General features: G+C 51.3%; 1 protein-coding gene and 1 pseudogene across 1 annotated transcript; both read right to left on the bottom strand.

Moving 5' to 3' along the window:
• Positions 1-1,716: 1,716 nt before the first annotated feature.
• Positions 1,717-2,442, bottom strand: LOC100392352 (large ribosomal subunit protein eL32 pseudogene; annotated as a pseudogene).
• Positions 2,443-6,304: 3,862 nt separating this feature from the next.
• Positions 6,305-11,582, bottom strand: GDF2 (growth differentiation factor 2). The gene is made up of 2 exons (XM_002756137.6): positions 11,022-11,582; positions 6,305-9,025 (listed from the first exon to the last, which is right to left on the bottom strand). The coding sequence occupies exons 1-2, from the start codon at positions 11,365-11,367 to the stop codon at positions 8,091-8,093; spliced, it is 1,281 nt and encodes a 426-aa protein (XP_002756183.3). The 5' UTR covers positions 11,368-11,582; the 3' UTR covers positions 6,305-8,090.
• Between the last annotated feature and the right edge of the window lie 1,745 nt (positions 11,583-13,327).

Raw genomic sequence — 13,327 nt, 5'->3', positions numbered from 1 at the left:
GTCACCATAGGCATATGTCACTCTTTAGTCAGCTCTCTGCTGACGGATGGATATTTGGTCTGTCACAGTTCTGGTTTCCAGTGAAACACACTGAGATGGGACTGGCTGCAGGAAGCAGGCAGGTGGCAGCCTAGGAGGGGAGGGCCTTGGACTGCACAGAGAGAAGGAAAGGTTGAGGGTGATGCAGCCGCCACGGGACCTCAGCCAATTCCGAGAGGAGTGGGGTTGTCTCTTCAAAGTCATCTCAAATTGAAGCCAGAGCCAAGACTTCATTCCCCTCATGACATTCTCAGTTGGAGGTTGTCCACAGGGAATGGATGGGACCTGGGCAAGTTGGTCTGTATAGACTTCTGAGGGTAATTCCAGGGAGAGGGGTCCTGATCTGGGCAGGTGCTCGGCATCCCCTCTGAGGCCATGCCAGCCTTTCATGATTACAAGCGCTGCTGCAGTAATCTCAGTAATCTGCAGCTTATCTCTGAAGCACCTGTTTGCTCATGTGCAAGAGTATCTCCAGAATAGGTGTAAATAAGTGGAGTCTCTGGGTCTTTCATCTCTATTTGATGCTGTGAATTGTCCTCCGGGGTGACTGAAGCTGTGACAGCCCCACGAGCCACTGATGATAGTGCTCAGTCCTCCCCTTGCCAGTCCAGTGCCACTATGCAATGTTGTCACATGCTTTCATTTTTGCAAATCCAGTGAATATGGAATGGAATCTTGTTTTCATTTCCAATTGCTTTTCCATAATTATAAATAAGGCTGAACGCACGCGCGCGCACACACACACACACACACACACAGTTGTAAATTCTCTCTTCTGCATCCTACTTTGTCCCCGAATTTAAACCATAGCATCCTCAGACACTGTTTCTTCTCTTCCCTCCTTTCTATCTCAGTTTACCCAAGAAGAGGGTGTTTCCTTTGAGTCTTTTAGTAGTTTCAGAAGTTGCTTAATGCATCAGAAAGTCCTGTTGTGTGCATGTGTGAGCCTGTGCAGGTGTGCATATGTACACATACACTCATTGCATGCACACATGTGTTAATGTGTGGTGTGTCCATGTGTGCACACGTGTGATACCTATGTAATCAATGAGAAGTTTCTGTTAAAGAGTCTTGCCATGCACATACTCATTGAAAGAGGAATCCTGACTCAGAGTCTCTATCTTAAAAAATACACGAAATATGGAAAGATTGAATATATTGTTATAATGTAATACATTAAGTTATAGATGGTGTGCCCATGTGTGAACGTGTCCATATGTGATGTACAGTATGTCCATGTGCACGTGTGTATCCAGCTGTGTGTATAGGGTGGGTGAGGGAACTGTCACCCCTGGTCAGGCTCTGCTTCAACTCAAACCTGTGTTGTTTAAGGCTTAAAAAGAGGCTGGTCTCTGGGGTAACTGGAGAAACACAGTCTTGTTATATTCTGTCTCCTGCTGCCCCTCAGCCATGTGCCCCAGTGACTTCTGGAGAAAAATTGGATGCTTTCTAACCTGACCCCAAATCAGGTCGAGGAAGAAAGAGGAAGGGAACTAACCATAGTTCATTAAATTATTCTCCTGTTGGTCATTTTAGATAGTTTCCTGTTTTCACTAGGAAAAGCGATGTTCAGTTAACATCAAATTACACTAAATTAAAGCTAAACTTACTCATTTATTTATTTATTTTAAGGAAGATGCCAGTTTTATTTAAACACAAAACGTGCACATAAGCTGTCTACTCATTTTCTTCGCTGCACAGCCTGGCATTGGGGTTGGTGGCTCTGATGGCCAGCTGGGCAGCTCTTTCCACGATGGCTCTGCGGTTCTTGGAGGAAACATTGTGAGCGATCTCAGCACAGTAAGATTTGTTGCACATCAGCAGCACTTCCAGCTCCTTGACGTTGTGGACCAGGAACTTCCGGAAGCCACTGGGCAGCATGTGTTTTGTTTTCTTATTGCTCCCATAACCAATGTTAGGCATTAAGATCTGGCCCTTGAACCTTCTACGAACCCTGTTGTCAATACCTCTGGGTTTCTGCCAGTTACGCTTAATTTTGACATATTGGTCTGACTGGTGCCGGATGAACTTCTTGGTTCTCTTTTTGACGATCTTGGATTTCACAAGGGGTCTAAGGGCAGCTGTGACGCTGAGGAGGAGATCGCTGCTATCTCCGTAGGCAGCGCCGAGGAAGAGACAAAGCTAAACTTATTTTTAAAATTGATTTAATTAAAATTAATATATTGAATCTTTCCATATTAAATTTTGATTTTTAAGATACAGACACGGAGTCAAGATTTCTCTTTCAAAGACTATGAGTATTGGGAGGCTCTTTAATAGAAACTTCTCGTTGATCTGATCTTCAATCCTTTGGTTAGTGGTAAGAGCAGCCGCCTTCCACTGAGGGCTCAGGGCACGCCAGTGCCGACGCCTGGGCGGGACCAGCATCTGCATGCACCTCATCTCCCTGACTCTGGGCTCCGGTCAGGACTCATGTAGTAGTAGCAGTCTGAGCTATTTGGGAGGCTGAAGAGGGAGGATTGCCTGAGCCCAGGAATTAGAGGTTATAGTGGGCTAAGATCACTGCACTCCAGCCTGGGCAACAGAGCAAGGCCCTGTCTCAAATAATCATTTTGAAAATCAATGCCGAGTTGTTGCAATTTTATTTTGCCAAGTCTGAATGTTATTTAAAAAAAATCAACCTATTACTTATTGTGGCTATTATTTCCTAGAAAGTAGGAAGATATTTGAACACTCCCAAACTGTATTTGGCTTTTACAAACAATATTTCATTGTCCTCATTTTTCTCACGTTGATCCAGAAAGTGACCCAGCCCCTGGCCCCTGGTTGGCCTGAACCCTGCCCATTTCTACCATAGCCTAAACCCCTCTGCTCTCCAGGGAGATGGCTTTTATGTCACGGCTCTCTGGGACCAAGGGGACCCTGGAGTCAGAGCAGACGCTCATGAGAGGGTGCTGCGAAGAGATGGACTTTGGCTCAGGCCTGGGCACATCCTCCTGATAAATGGGCATGTTCACATGATCTGGGCTTTCTGGAGGAGTGGTGGGTGGCTGAGCCAGAGTGCTCCAGGGAAGCTGAGGTCATTGTTCTGCAGATTTCTACCTGGAGTAGGTGCTATCTTCCAAGGCTCAGATTCTACGACCTGTAAAGGAAAAGAAAAATGTTCTGAAGGTTTCTTCAATCTGACCCTGCATAAACCATCTGTGTTCCCTGCTGATTTGAGGTGTGGCCCGTCTTGGGCATGGTTTCCTTGGGAGAAGGACAGGGAAGAAATGGCAGCAGTTCTGACCCCTCCCCCAAGGCACTGATGCACCATGTCACAGGCCAGCCTTTGAGAGATGAACAGTTTTCCTGCCCTCGGCTGACACATTGGAGAAACCTCAGGGCTTCCTCATCCTGCACCTGGGGAGGCGGGCAGGGCTGACTTAGCAGCAAAGTTCAGACTCCTGTCTTCCCAGGACCAAGTCACTCCTGAGGCCTGAAATAGCTGCCGAGTACCTCAGGGACTTGAGAAACCAAGATGCCACCCTCTACATGCATTCAGAATTGGCTGTATTGTTGGTGGGGCTGAGTGCAGAATGAAAATGTGGGCCCCTTGTTCAAAACTTATTACACATTTCAAGATGGCAACAGCAGACCATTCAACCAAGCCCAGAGCCTGAGCGCCTGTTGGGCCACACACCCGAGCCTGTGAACACTGGAGCGCTCTCAGAGCCAGGTCCCTTGCAGGTGAAAGGCCAGTGTGGCCCTACTGGCCTCTCCTCTGTCTCTTTGCACCATCACAGCTGGAGGCTGGGCCTGCTGCAGGGGCTGTCATGGAAGGGATCGAACCCCCAGAGGTGAGGGTGGTCCAGGCTCCATTGCTGCATACCTGGCACTGTCTCTTCCACCTACCTTCCTCGTCTGCAGAGGAGCAAACCCACCTTACTGAGGGCTACTGTAAGGATGACTGGAGATGATGGTGTGCAGCCTTCCAGGTTCAGGTGAGCCTATCTTAAGAGGCCCAGAATAAGGGGCCCCAGGGGCAGGCATAGCAGAAATCTAAGGAAGACTCTGAGGAGGAGCTGATGTCCAGGGCAGAGAGAACGAATCAGAAGAGCCGGATACAGAACCAAAGCCTTGGTGTCCCACAGGGAAAAAGAGCTTTGGCGTTCAGTGGAGTGGGGCTTCCCATTCCAGCTGTGCTGGGGAGTTAAGCCAGGCTCAAAATAGACAAGGCTGCACACTCTCAGAAGCACTGACCTGGGATTCCACCTCTCTTCCAACTCTGGTAGAATTCTGGAAGAGAGCATCTAGTCCAGGTAGAAATCTGCAGAACAGTGACCTTGGCTTCCCTGGAGCACTTTGGCTCAGAGTCCAGGGAAGGGAGAGTCCAGGGAGGGGAGAGTCCAGGGAGGGTGGAGCCCAGGGAGGGCAGAGTCCAGGGAGGGGAAGTACAGGGAGGGGAGAGTCCAGGGAGGGTGGAGCCCAGGGAGGGGAGAGTCCAGAGAAGGTGGAACCCAGCGAGGGGAGAGTCCAGGGAGGGGAGAGTTCAGGGATGGGAGAGTCCAGGGAGGGGAGACTCCAGAGATGGCAGAACCCAGGGCTGGGAGAGTCCAACTTGGGGGAAATCAGGGAGGGGAGAGTTCAGGAAGGGCAGAGCATAAGACACGGCAGCACCCTGGTAGAACAGAATTTGCCCACGAGAGCATAGATTATTTATTTGATCTTATTTATGCCCTTGTTTTGATTTTTCCTGCAAGTGTGACTTTGATCTTGACACTGAAGAAAGCACCAGGACTCCATACAGTAGAGAGAATCTGGGCTTGGTGTCCCAAACTGGAGCTCAAATTCTGTCTCCAGCAGTGGCTGGCTTGGCTTATGGTTCTAGCAAAGCGTGAGGGCTTCACATGCTTCTGTCTTCTGTGTGTTTGTAAAAGGCAGAACGAAGACTCCTACTCATCTGCTGGTTATTTAGAGCCACTGAAGGCAGCTCTGGGCCAGGGCAGGTTTCAGAGGTGCTCCTGGCAGCCTCTCTGTGTCCCCATCGTCTTGCTACCTCTGTCTCTCCATGTGTCTGGCTGCTGCTTTCTATATGGCATTCCTGAGCCTCTCTCCCCTCGCTATGGCACAGAGGTCAGGGCACAATGAGGGGCAGAGGACAGCCTGGCCATCCTGCCGAGTCAGTGCATGGGTAGGGACAGGCCCCTGGCTTTGCTGGACTTACACTTCTTCATCCATGTGACAGTGATAAGATTGCCATCCTGATGAAATGCAAGGGAAATACTTCAGGAAACTTGATGAATGCAGTCTTGAACTGGTGGTCATCAGGCAGAGGAAATGTGATCAAAAGAATAACCCAGTGACATGGAGGCTGGGAAACATGCCATGGGTGTTTCCTTGCATGCTCTGTCACTGCACATGGGTACAAATCATGTTTGCCCTCTGGGAGTGACTAAGGTGAGCACACAGGTCTTGTCCCCAGGGGACTCAAGACAAGATGTCAGCAGCTCTCAGTGCCAGGCCCACGAGGACTGTGCAGGAGGAGGACTGTGGCCCTCCTCAGAGCCCGAGAGGCCCAACCGGAGCATCAGGAGGCGGGTAGGATGGCAATACAGTAGCTAGGCCACCAGAAGACTGGCTGGGGCTATGGGACTGGGAGTGGGGTCGGCAGGGCAGCGCCCCTGCAGGCAGAGAATAAGAAGGTGGTGTTAGGCTGGAGAGGAGAGGAGGACTTAAGTGTTGTCTTTTAGGGCATTCAGGGTCTGCCTCTCCTGATATACGGGGAGGTAGAGGAAGGCAGGTAAGTAAGTGTCATCTTTGATTTGCAAACCCCTACAAACAGGTGCCCCACCCCCTCACACACAGAAGCCCATACAGGAGCACACCACTCACGTCAATGTGCAGACACCACATCACTCAACCCCAATGTGCGCACACCACATCACTCACCCCAATGTGCACACACCACAACACTCACCCCAATGTGCATACACATCACTCATCCCAATGTACACACACCACATCACTCACCCCAATGTACACACACCACTTCACTCACCCCAGTGTGCACACACCACATCACTCACCCCAGCGTGCACACACCATATCACTCACTCCAGTGTTCACAGCACATCACTCACCCTAGTGTACAGACACCAGCCACCTACATCCACCCGGCCCTGGGGCGGCTGCCTGTCCCTCCCCTCTGCCCCATTAGGAAGGGGAGGCCCATCCCAGTGGGGTCTGGAGGGTGTAGCAAGCAGAGTATGTGTCTAGATCGTCCTCAAGATCGGGTCTCACATTCAGGAGGGACTGCAAATTAGACATTTGACTTTATTTCCGAGTGAGACTTTCAAGCAGGCACAGAAACACCACCAGTACTGAAAGAAGATGCTCAACACCCAACTTGGAACAGCATTGAAACACCACACTGCCCGGCATGTGCCAGAAATTCATGTTTTCTTTAACACCAGTAAGTAAACCAGAATGTTTCATTGTATTTTTGTGTTAAAGTTGTTCATTGGTTCCATGTAAACATTTAACATAATGCTTTCCCATCCCCTCCCACACACACTGTTTAAAAAAAATAAATGGGAGCAGCCCTGGCCTCTCTAAGCCTCCCCTAGGCCCTGCTCTGGCTGGAGGTCAGAGGGCCATGGGTGCACTCTTCACTACTTTCAGAATCTTCCTCATACTGCCCCATTCCATGTGTGGCCAGGAGATTCGGAGGAGAGGGTGAAACACTGAGCAGGTGGAAGGTGCGTCCTCCCTTGACTTCGTGGAGCCTGGGTCTGGTCCCAATCCAAGCTCAGGCAGGGCTCTGGGATGCACATGCATGACTCAAGAGAGCAGGCAAATGCAGGCAGAGCCAGTGATTGCCCATAAGGACTGTAGCTCTTCTGAGGCTGGGGAGGCCTCCTCCAGGAAGGCTGGAGTCTTGTCACTTGAGGACATGTCACCAAGGCATTAAACTAGGAATGTTTCAAAGACCAAAGCACGAGCACATTTAATTCCAACAAATTCAAATCCAGGCCTGTCTCCCATGGGGTTGTCACTGGGGACACCCTGGATACCATATGCTGGTGATCTGGCTATGCTGAGTAACGGCAGAGACACCGGCCCCAGGTTGCCCCGTCCCTCAAGGGAAAGTGTGGCCCGCCCTCTCAAACGGTCACATGGTTTCAGCCATGGACGGCGAGTGGTCCCGTGTGCGCCATTGGCCGCAGGAGCACTGCATGAGGGGGTCATAGTGTATCATGCAGCCCACAAGGCTGCTGTCCTGACCTCTCTGTCTGTCCTGCTGTTGGCCGGAGATAGTTTCTCAGTGCCTCAGAGGAGATATTAAAAAACATTTGGCCACTGAGTGAGCACTGGCAACAGTGGCCAGACCATGCCCTGGATGTGCCAAGCAGCCCAGTCACATTTGTGACTGATGAGCCTCAGCCCGGCCTGGCCTGAACACTCCTGGGCTCCCAGTGACTCACTGCTCTTTAGCTAGGGAGGACCTGCTAAACTGCAGCGGGGCACTTGGGAAGATCCTGGGCTTTGGGGTTCCACAGAGCTGGGTTGGAATTATGCCATTGATCAATGCTACTTCATGTGCCTGCGTTTTGGTCTCTGTGTCTCTAAATTGGAAGCCATGCCCCTCTACCTGGGTTGTGGGAAATAATGTGCAGTGATGGATGTGGAGCATGGCCTGCTCCTTCCCTCCACTCCGCAGGGTTTTGGAATGAGCCCGCCCTCCTCCACCTCTCTAATCTCCATCAGTCTCTGCAGTCACCTGCCCACCTGTGCTCCTCTGGCTCACTGCTGCTCAGTTTTCTGCTGACTCTGAAATATTTTTCCCCTTGTCTGCTTTTTGTCACCTCCTTCCACCCCAACAACCCTCCCAGGCTTTCCTGTTGTGCTCAAACCCCCATTTCCTTAGGGTTCCCTGGCAGTTGAATTGGTGGTGTGTGCTTTGGGTGGGGGATGGGGTGGGACAACAGGCTCCCTTTCCCCCTCCAGGCTGGCATGCAGATAGAATCAGTCCTTGTTGTGCCCAGGGGGATGCAGGACCTCTCGTGAGGAGCCCCTTTCACCTGCCTCCCCAGCCCCACAGGCAGGTACTACCTGCACCCACACTCTGCCACACTCATGCCCTCATAGTGGTACTTGAGGGTGGGCACCCCCATGTCATCCTTGTAGAGGACAGAGATGGGGCTCAGTTTGGTGGGCACACAGCAGGCCTTGCCCACCTTTGTGGGGAACTTGAGATGCACCAGGGTCTGCACAATCGCATGTTTCGTCGGCGTCACGTCATCGGCCAAGGGAAAGAAGCAGCCACCCTTACACTCGTAGGCTTCGTACTCCTTGGGCGCGATGATCCAGCTGTCCCAGCCAATGTCCTCAAAGTTCACCAGCAGAGAGGTCTTCTGACAGTGGCTGCCCGCCCCGGCACTCCTTTTCCGTCTGGCTAAAGTTGGTCCTGCAGCCACGTGGCTGTCCTCGCGGCTGCTCTCACCTGCCTCTGTGGAGCCATCCTTGGACAGCTTCTTGAGCACGCTCTCTTGCTCATGGCCGATCATCTCCCTGAGCTCCAGCCTGGCCTCCTTAGCCCCGCTGCTGTGGTCATTGGAGAAGACGACAAAGAAGGGCAGGTTTCCAGAACCTGGAGGAACACTGATGTCCAGCTTGTCACAGCCCTTCCTGTGACTCTCCACAGTCACTTCCAGCTTATTTTTGCTCTTAGTGGAGTCAGCCCGGACCCAGCGCTTCACGGCGCTGGACACTTCCAAGGTCTCCCAGCCCTCATCCCGAATGTCCTGGGACACCAGCAAGTTCTTGGTCCCGGCAGCACTATCCCAGGCATCTGTTCCATCCAGAACATCGTAAATGACCATGCTTCCTTTCACGTCGTGAGAGGCATCCACGTGATTTTGACAGGAGACATAGAGTCGGAGCTCGGCCCTGGTGATCTGCTCGTGCCTGGGAATGGAGATGTTGAAGAGCAAGATGTGCTTCTGGAAGGGGAAATCCTCCGTGGCAGTTACCGAGATGGCATCTGAAATGCAAACATACCTGGTGGGCATCTGCTGGCGGCTCTGTTTCTGTGACCTGAAGCTAAGTCTCAGGGTTTAGACAGAAGAACATCTGGGCTAACAGTTTTGGTCTCTAATCTCTATTTGGTTTCACCCAAGCCCTTAAGATAGAAGGGTATTTTGAAAGGCACATTTAAGATCTTCCAAAGAAAAGCAAAGGCAGGAGATGCCTCCAACTGAGACTGACAACTCCTACTGTTTCCCGAGCATCTACTATGTGACAGGCATTACACGGGAAGCTTGGCAGAATACATCTCACATTAATCCTCACACTCACCCTGGGAGGATCTAACTATTATTCCACGTTTACAGATGTGGAGACTGGGACTCAAGGCTACCAAAATGCACACAGCTAGTTAAGTATCCTGGCACTTAGTAGCACACAGATAGTTGAGTACATAAAGAAAGCAGCAAAACTCACTGTCAGGTCCTGAGTAAAGATTCTGAGTGTATGAATTTAAAGGAGAGATCCTGGGTGGGGACAGGAAAGCTCAATATTAAGACAATGTTAAAAATCTCAGCATTAGCTGGGCATGGTGGCGCGCACCTGTAGTCCCAGCTGCTCAGGAGGCTGAGGCAGGAGAATTGCCTGAATCCAGGAGGCGGAGGTGGGCCAACATCGTGCCATTGCACTCCAGCCTGGGTAACAAGAGCGAAACTCCATCTCAAAAAAAAAAAAAAACAAAAAACAAAAAACTCAGCATTTGCAGTGTCTAAGTTGTCTGGAATTGTAATTTCCAAACAAAGTGAAGGTGGACGGTCGTTTTCAGGGCTTGAGGGAAAAAACCTATTGGCTTAAATTGCTTTGTCATGTCAATCAAAAATGGGGCTTGCCTTTTAGCCACATAGTTGTCTCAATTTCCCATTGATCCTGGGCTGACACTTTGTCATTAGCATGCTCCTGCTATACCGTGGCTGGCTCACAGGCAGGGGAAAGTTTGCATTTTTTGAGCACTGGCTGTGCCCACATGTGTGGAGACCCTGTGCTGTAGGGAAATCCAGCCGGCAGGTTTTGACGTTCCAGTCCTGCCTCTGCAGACCGGTTAGATCTGGCCTGGCTGTGGTATGGAGCTGGGGCCCTTAGCCATTTGCAAGTCTCAGACCCAGGAGGGGAGAGGCCCTGTGCTCCTGGACATTCAAAGGGAGAAAGCAGCAGCAAAAGCCAGCTGTGCAGGCAGACAGGCCTAGGTCAGAATCCAGTGGCTTAACACTTCTTAGGAGACTTGGGTAGATACCCTGGGTGGCTGCAAGCTTTGACTGAACAGTTTCGCTGTTCAGAAACTCATTTCACCTGCATCATGTGAGCTTGACTGAGTTAGGACATAGGTTCTAGGTCCATGTTTGTTATCTTCCAGTCCTTCTAAGTCAGACATGTTTCTACTTAAAAACGATTAGGTTCTCTTCCAACATTTCTCTGTTAAAGAATTTTATCTGATTTTTAAAACTCTTTCACAAGAAAGGAATAGATGTGCTTTCAAAGTTTAAAAATATACAAGTTAGTTGGGGAAGAAATAGGTTGTCTGATCTGTTTTGAAGTAGGAAGAGGACAGGAAGTGAAGGGGGAAGGGAAGAGAAGTGAATCAGAGCAGGGAGATGGAAAGAAGAGGAGAGCAAAGGGAAGCGGGGGAAAAAAGGGGAGCTGGCATCCCTGTGCACCTGCTGTGTGAAACATGACACACAGCCCAGAGAAGGTGAATCCTTCAGAGCAGAGCGGCCGAGTAGCACTCTCAGTGACAATGAAAATGTCCTGCAATCTGCTCTGCCTGATAGCAAAGCCATTAGCCACACATTTGAAAGGAAGCTGGTGAGGCCAAAGAACTACATTTTAATTTTAGTTCATTGTAACTAATGTAAATGAGTTTGAAGAGCCTCCTATGGCCAGCAGCCTCCACGATGGTCAGGGCAGCTGTGGACCTGTGAGCCCCACCCCAGTGCGCCTGATGCAAGCAGAGACGTTACCTTCCATGCTGAAGCTCCGCACGATGTTGGACGCTGGCGTGGTTGACTTATCGGACATGTACCTGTTGTACAGGTCGATCATGTACTGCGGAGGCTCCACTCTGGTTTTGTCCTGCGAAGGGACCCCGCTCAGGTTAAGGCTGCGTAAGAAATCCACCTTCATGTTCTCCAGAAACAGCTTCAGGTTGAAGGTGTGCTCTGGCAGCTCACCTCCAGGCACCCGCAGTGGGCTGTGGGCATTTCCCCCAGCAGACCCTTGTCCCCAGCTCTGCAGTGGCTTCCCCTGTAGGGAGCCGGCCAGCAGGGACAGCAGGGGCAGGGCCACCCACAGTGCCCCAGGACACATCTTGGGCCCACGCAATTACCCAGAGAGGAGATTGCAGGCAGCCGTGCCGTGTTAGCAGGCTCGGGGAGGAGCTGGGAAGGAGCAGGCGGGCATCTCCCTGCTGTTTGCTCTGAAGGAACCGTCCTGGCCAGTGCCCACTCTTGCCTGCCGCCAGGCTGGATTGTCCTCTACTTGTGCTAATTTGGTCCTCGATGCCTCACTCCACCCTCTTATCTGAGGGAGCCCTTCGTTAATGAAGGCTCTATAAACATCTGACAAATACACAGGGCATGTGGGAAGGACATGGCCTACTGTAAAGAATCTGCGCTTCTCCTGGGGGTTATTGCCCCCTAATTAGGATCCTTTCTCATTTCCTTGCCAGGGCTGTTCAGAAGAATCTCCAGGCAGGGTGACATATACTCTATCTCCTGGGCCACAGGAGTGAAGAATCCAGGAAACAAGACCAGTAAGTCCTCTAAATAAAGAAAGGGCAGTGCAAGATCACAGTGAACCGTGGAGGCTGGGGAGATGGGGGTAGGGTGGGGACCGCATCAGAGCTCAGAAGAGGCCTGCTCCTTGTAGAGTCAGAACCTGTCAGCAAGCCTCCCTGCTCTGTTGGTGGGATACATTGCTGAGCATTAGAGATCACGGGTGAATATGGCTCCCGTGCAAATTAGTGTGGTGATGAGTCCAACTGGACAGAGGCTGGGATCTCAGCTCACCAATTGCCCACCAAGTGACACCTGGAGAAAGTCACTACAGCTCTCGGAGCCTCCCATTCAGAAGACAGCTGTAGATGGTTAAGAGGATGCTGTGCCCCAGGCTGGCTTGGTGGCTGTATTCTGGCTGCCGCATCTCTAGCCCAGGGCTGACTGAGCTGGAGATGGGGGAGGAAGCCCCAGATTCCCCTGGCCTGCTCTGGGGGAGCTCCACAACACACTGCAGCCTGTGGGGAGCTCCTCACATCCCCACATCCCAGCCCTGTCGCTGGTCTGTTGTGACGTGTCTTAGCTAACATTGACCTGGCAGACACCTGGGCCACACTCATCAGCAGGGAGAACCACGCAATCTGATACACAGGGGAGTAGGTGGGTTGTTCAGAGACTGGTACATGCCAAGAAGATGATCCCCTGGCCTATGGAGGCCGACAAGCTGCGGTCCAGGCAAGGGACCCAAGGACTGCGTTAAGAGCAATGTGTCCACACTTGGACTCTGTTTCCATCACGTGGGGCTTTGAGCAAAGCAAAGAAGGAGCATGGTCAGAAATACTCCGGGGTATGGTGTGCCTGGTGGTTTACTCTGGGAAGATGCTCCACATGGTGAGGCTCTGGGGGAGAGGTTGCAGAGAGCTGAGCAGGTTCAGGGGGTGCAGGAGGGGCCACGGCATGCTGTGGTCAGAGATTGCAAAGGGGGATGAGTGAAAGCAGGAACCCCTGAATGGCCAGACCTGGATGGAACTTGCTATCTCTGTCATTTAACAACGTGGGCAGGGGAAGAGAAGGTTGTTGTTTCAGAAACGCTGCTTGGGAAGATGACTGGAAGTGTGCTGGGCTTTGCTCCAGCCCAGTGCAAGAATTCCATGGGGAAAAGAAAAGATGAACAAATGGGTGCCATGCCCAAGAAATGGAGCTGCAAATGCGAAGGAGGGTGTGGTCTGGGAGGAGTGAGAATAGGGCAGATGCCTGCAACGTGCTCCGGCCAGGAGCCTTTCACAACCGAAAGGCTGAGCAGAGGGATAGCCTAGTGGCCTGGATGTGCACAGGGAGGAGCAAGGGGCTGCTACCTGATGTTATTTTTTAACTGTGACTTTTTTTCCCCTGGTTATAACAGTAGTCTGTAGCATAGAAAACTTGAGAAATGGAAAACATTATTTTTTTTGAGACAGTGTTTTGCTCTTGTTGCCCAGGCTGGAGTGCAATGGTGTGATCTCGGCTCACTGAAACCTCCATCTCCCAAGTTCAAGTGATTCTCCTGCCTCAGC

Source organism: Callithrix jacchus, chromosome 12 (genome assembly GCF_049354715.1).
Source record: "Callithrix jacchus isolate 240 chromosome 12, calJac240_pri, whole genome shotgun sequence".
In the NCBI taxonomy this organism is placed as follows: Eukaryota; Metazoa; Chordata; class Mammalia; order Primates; family Cebidae; genus Callithrix; species Callithrix jacchus.
This window is presented reverse-complemented; position numbering and strand designations above follow the sequence as displayed.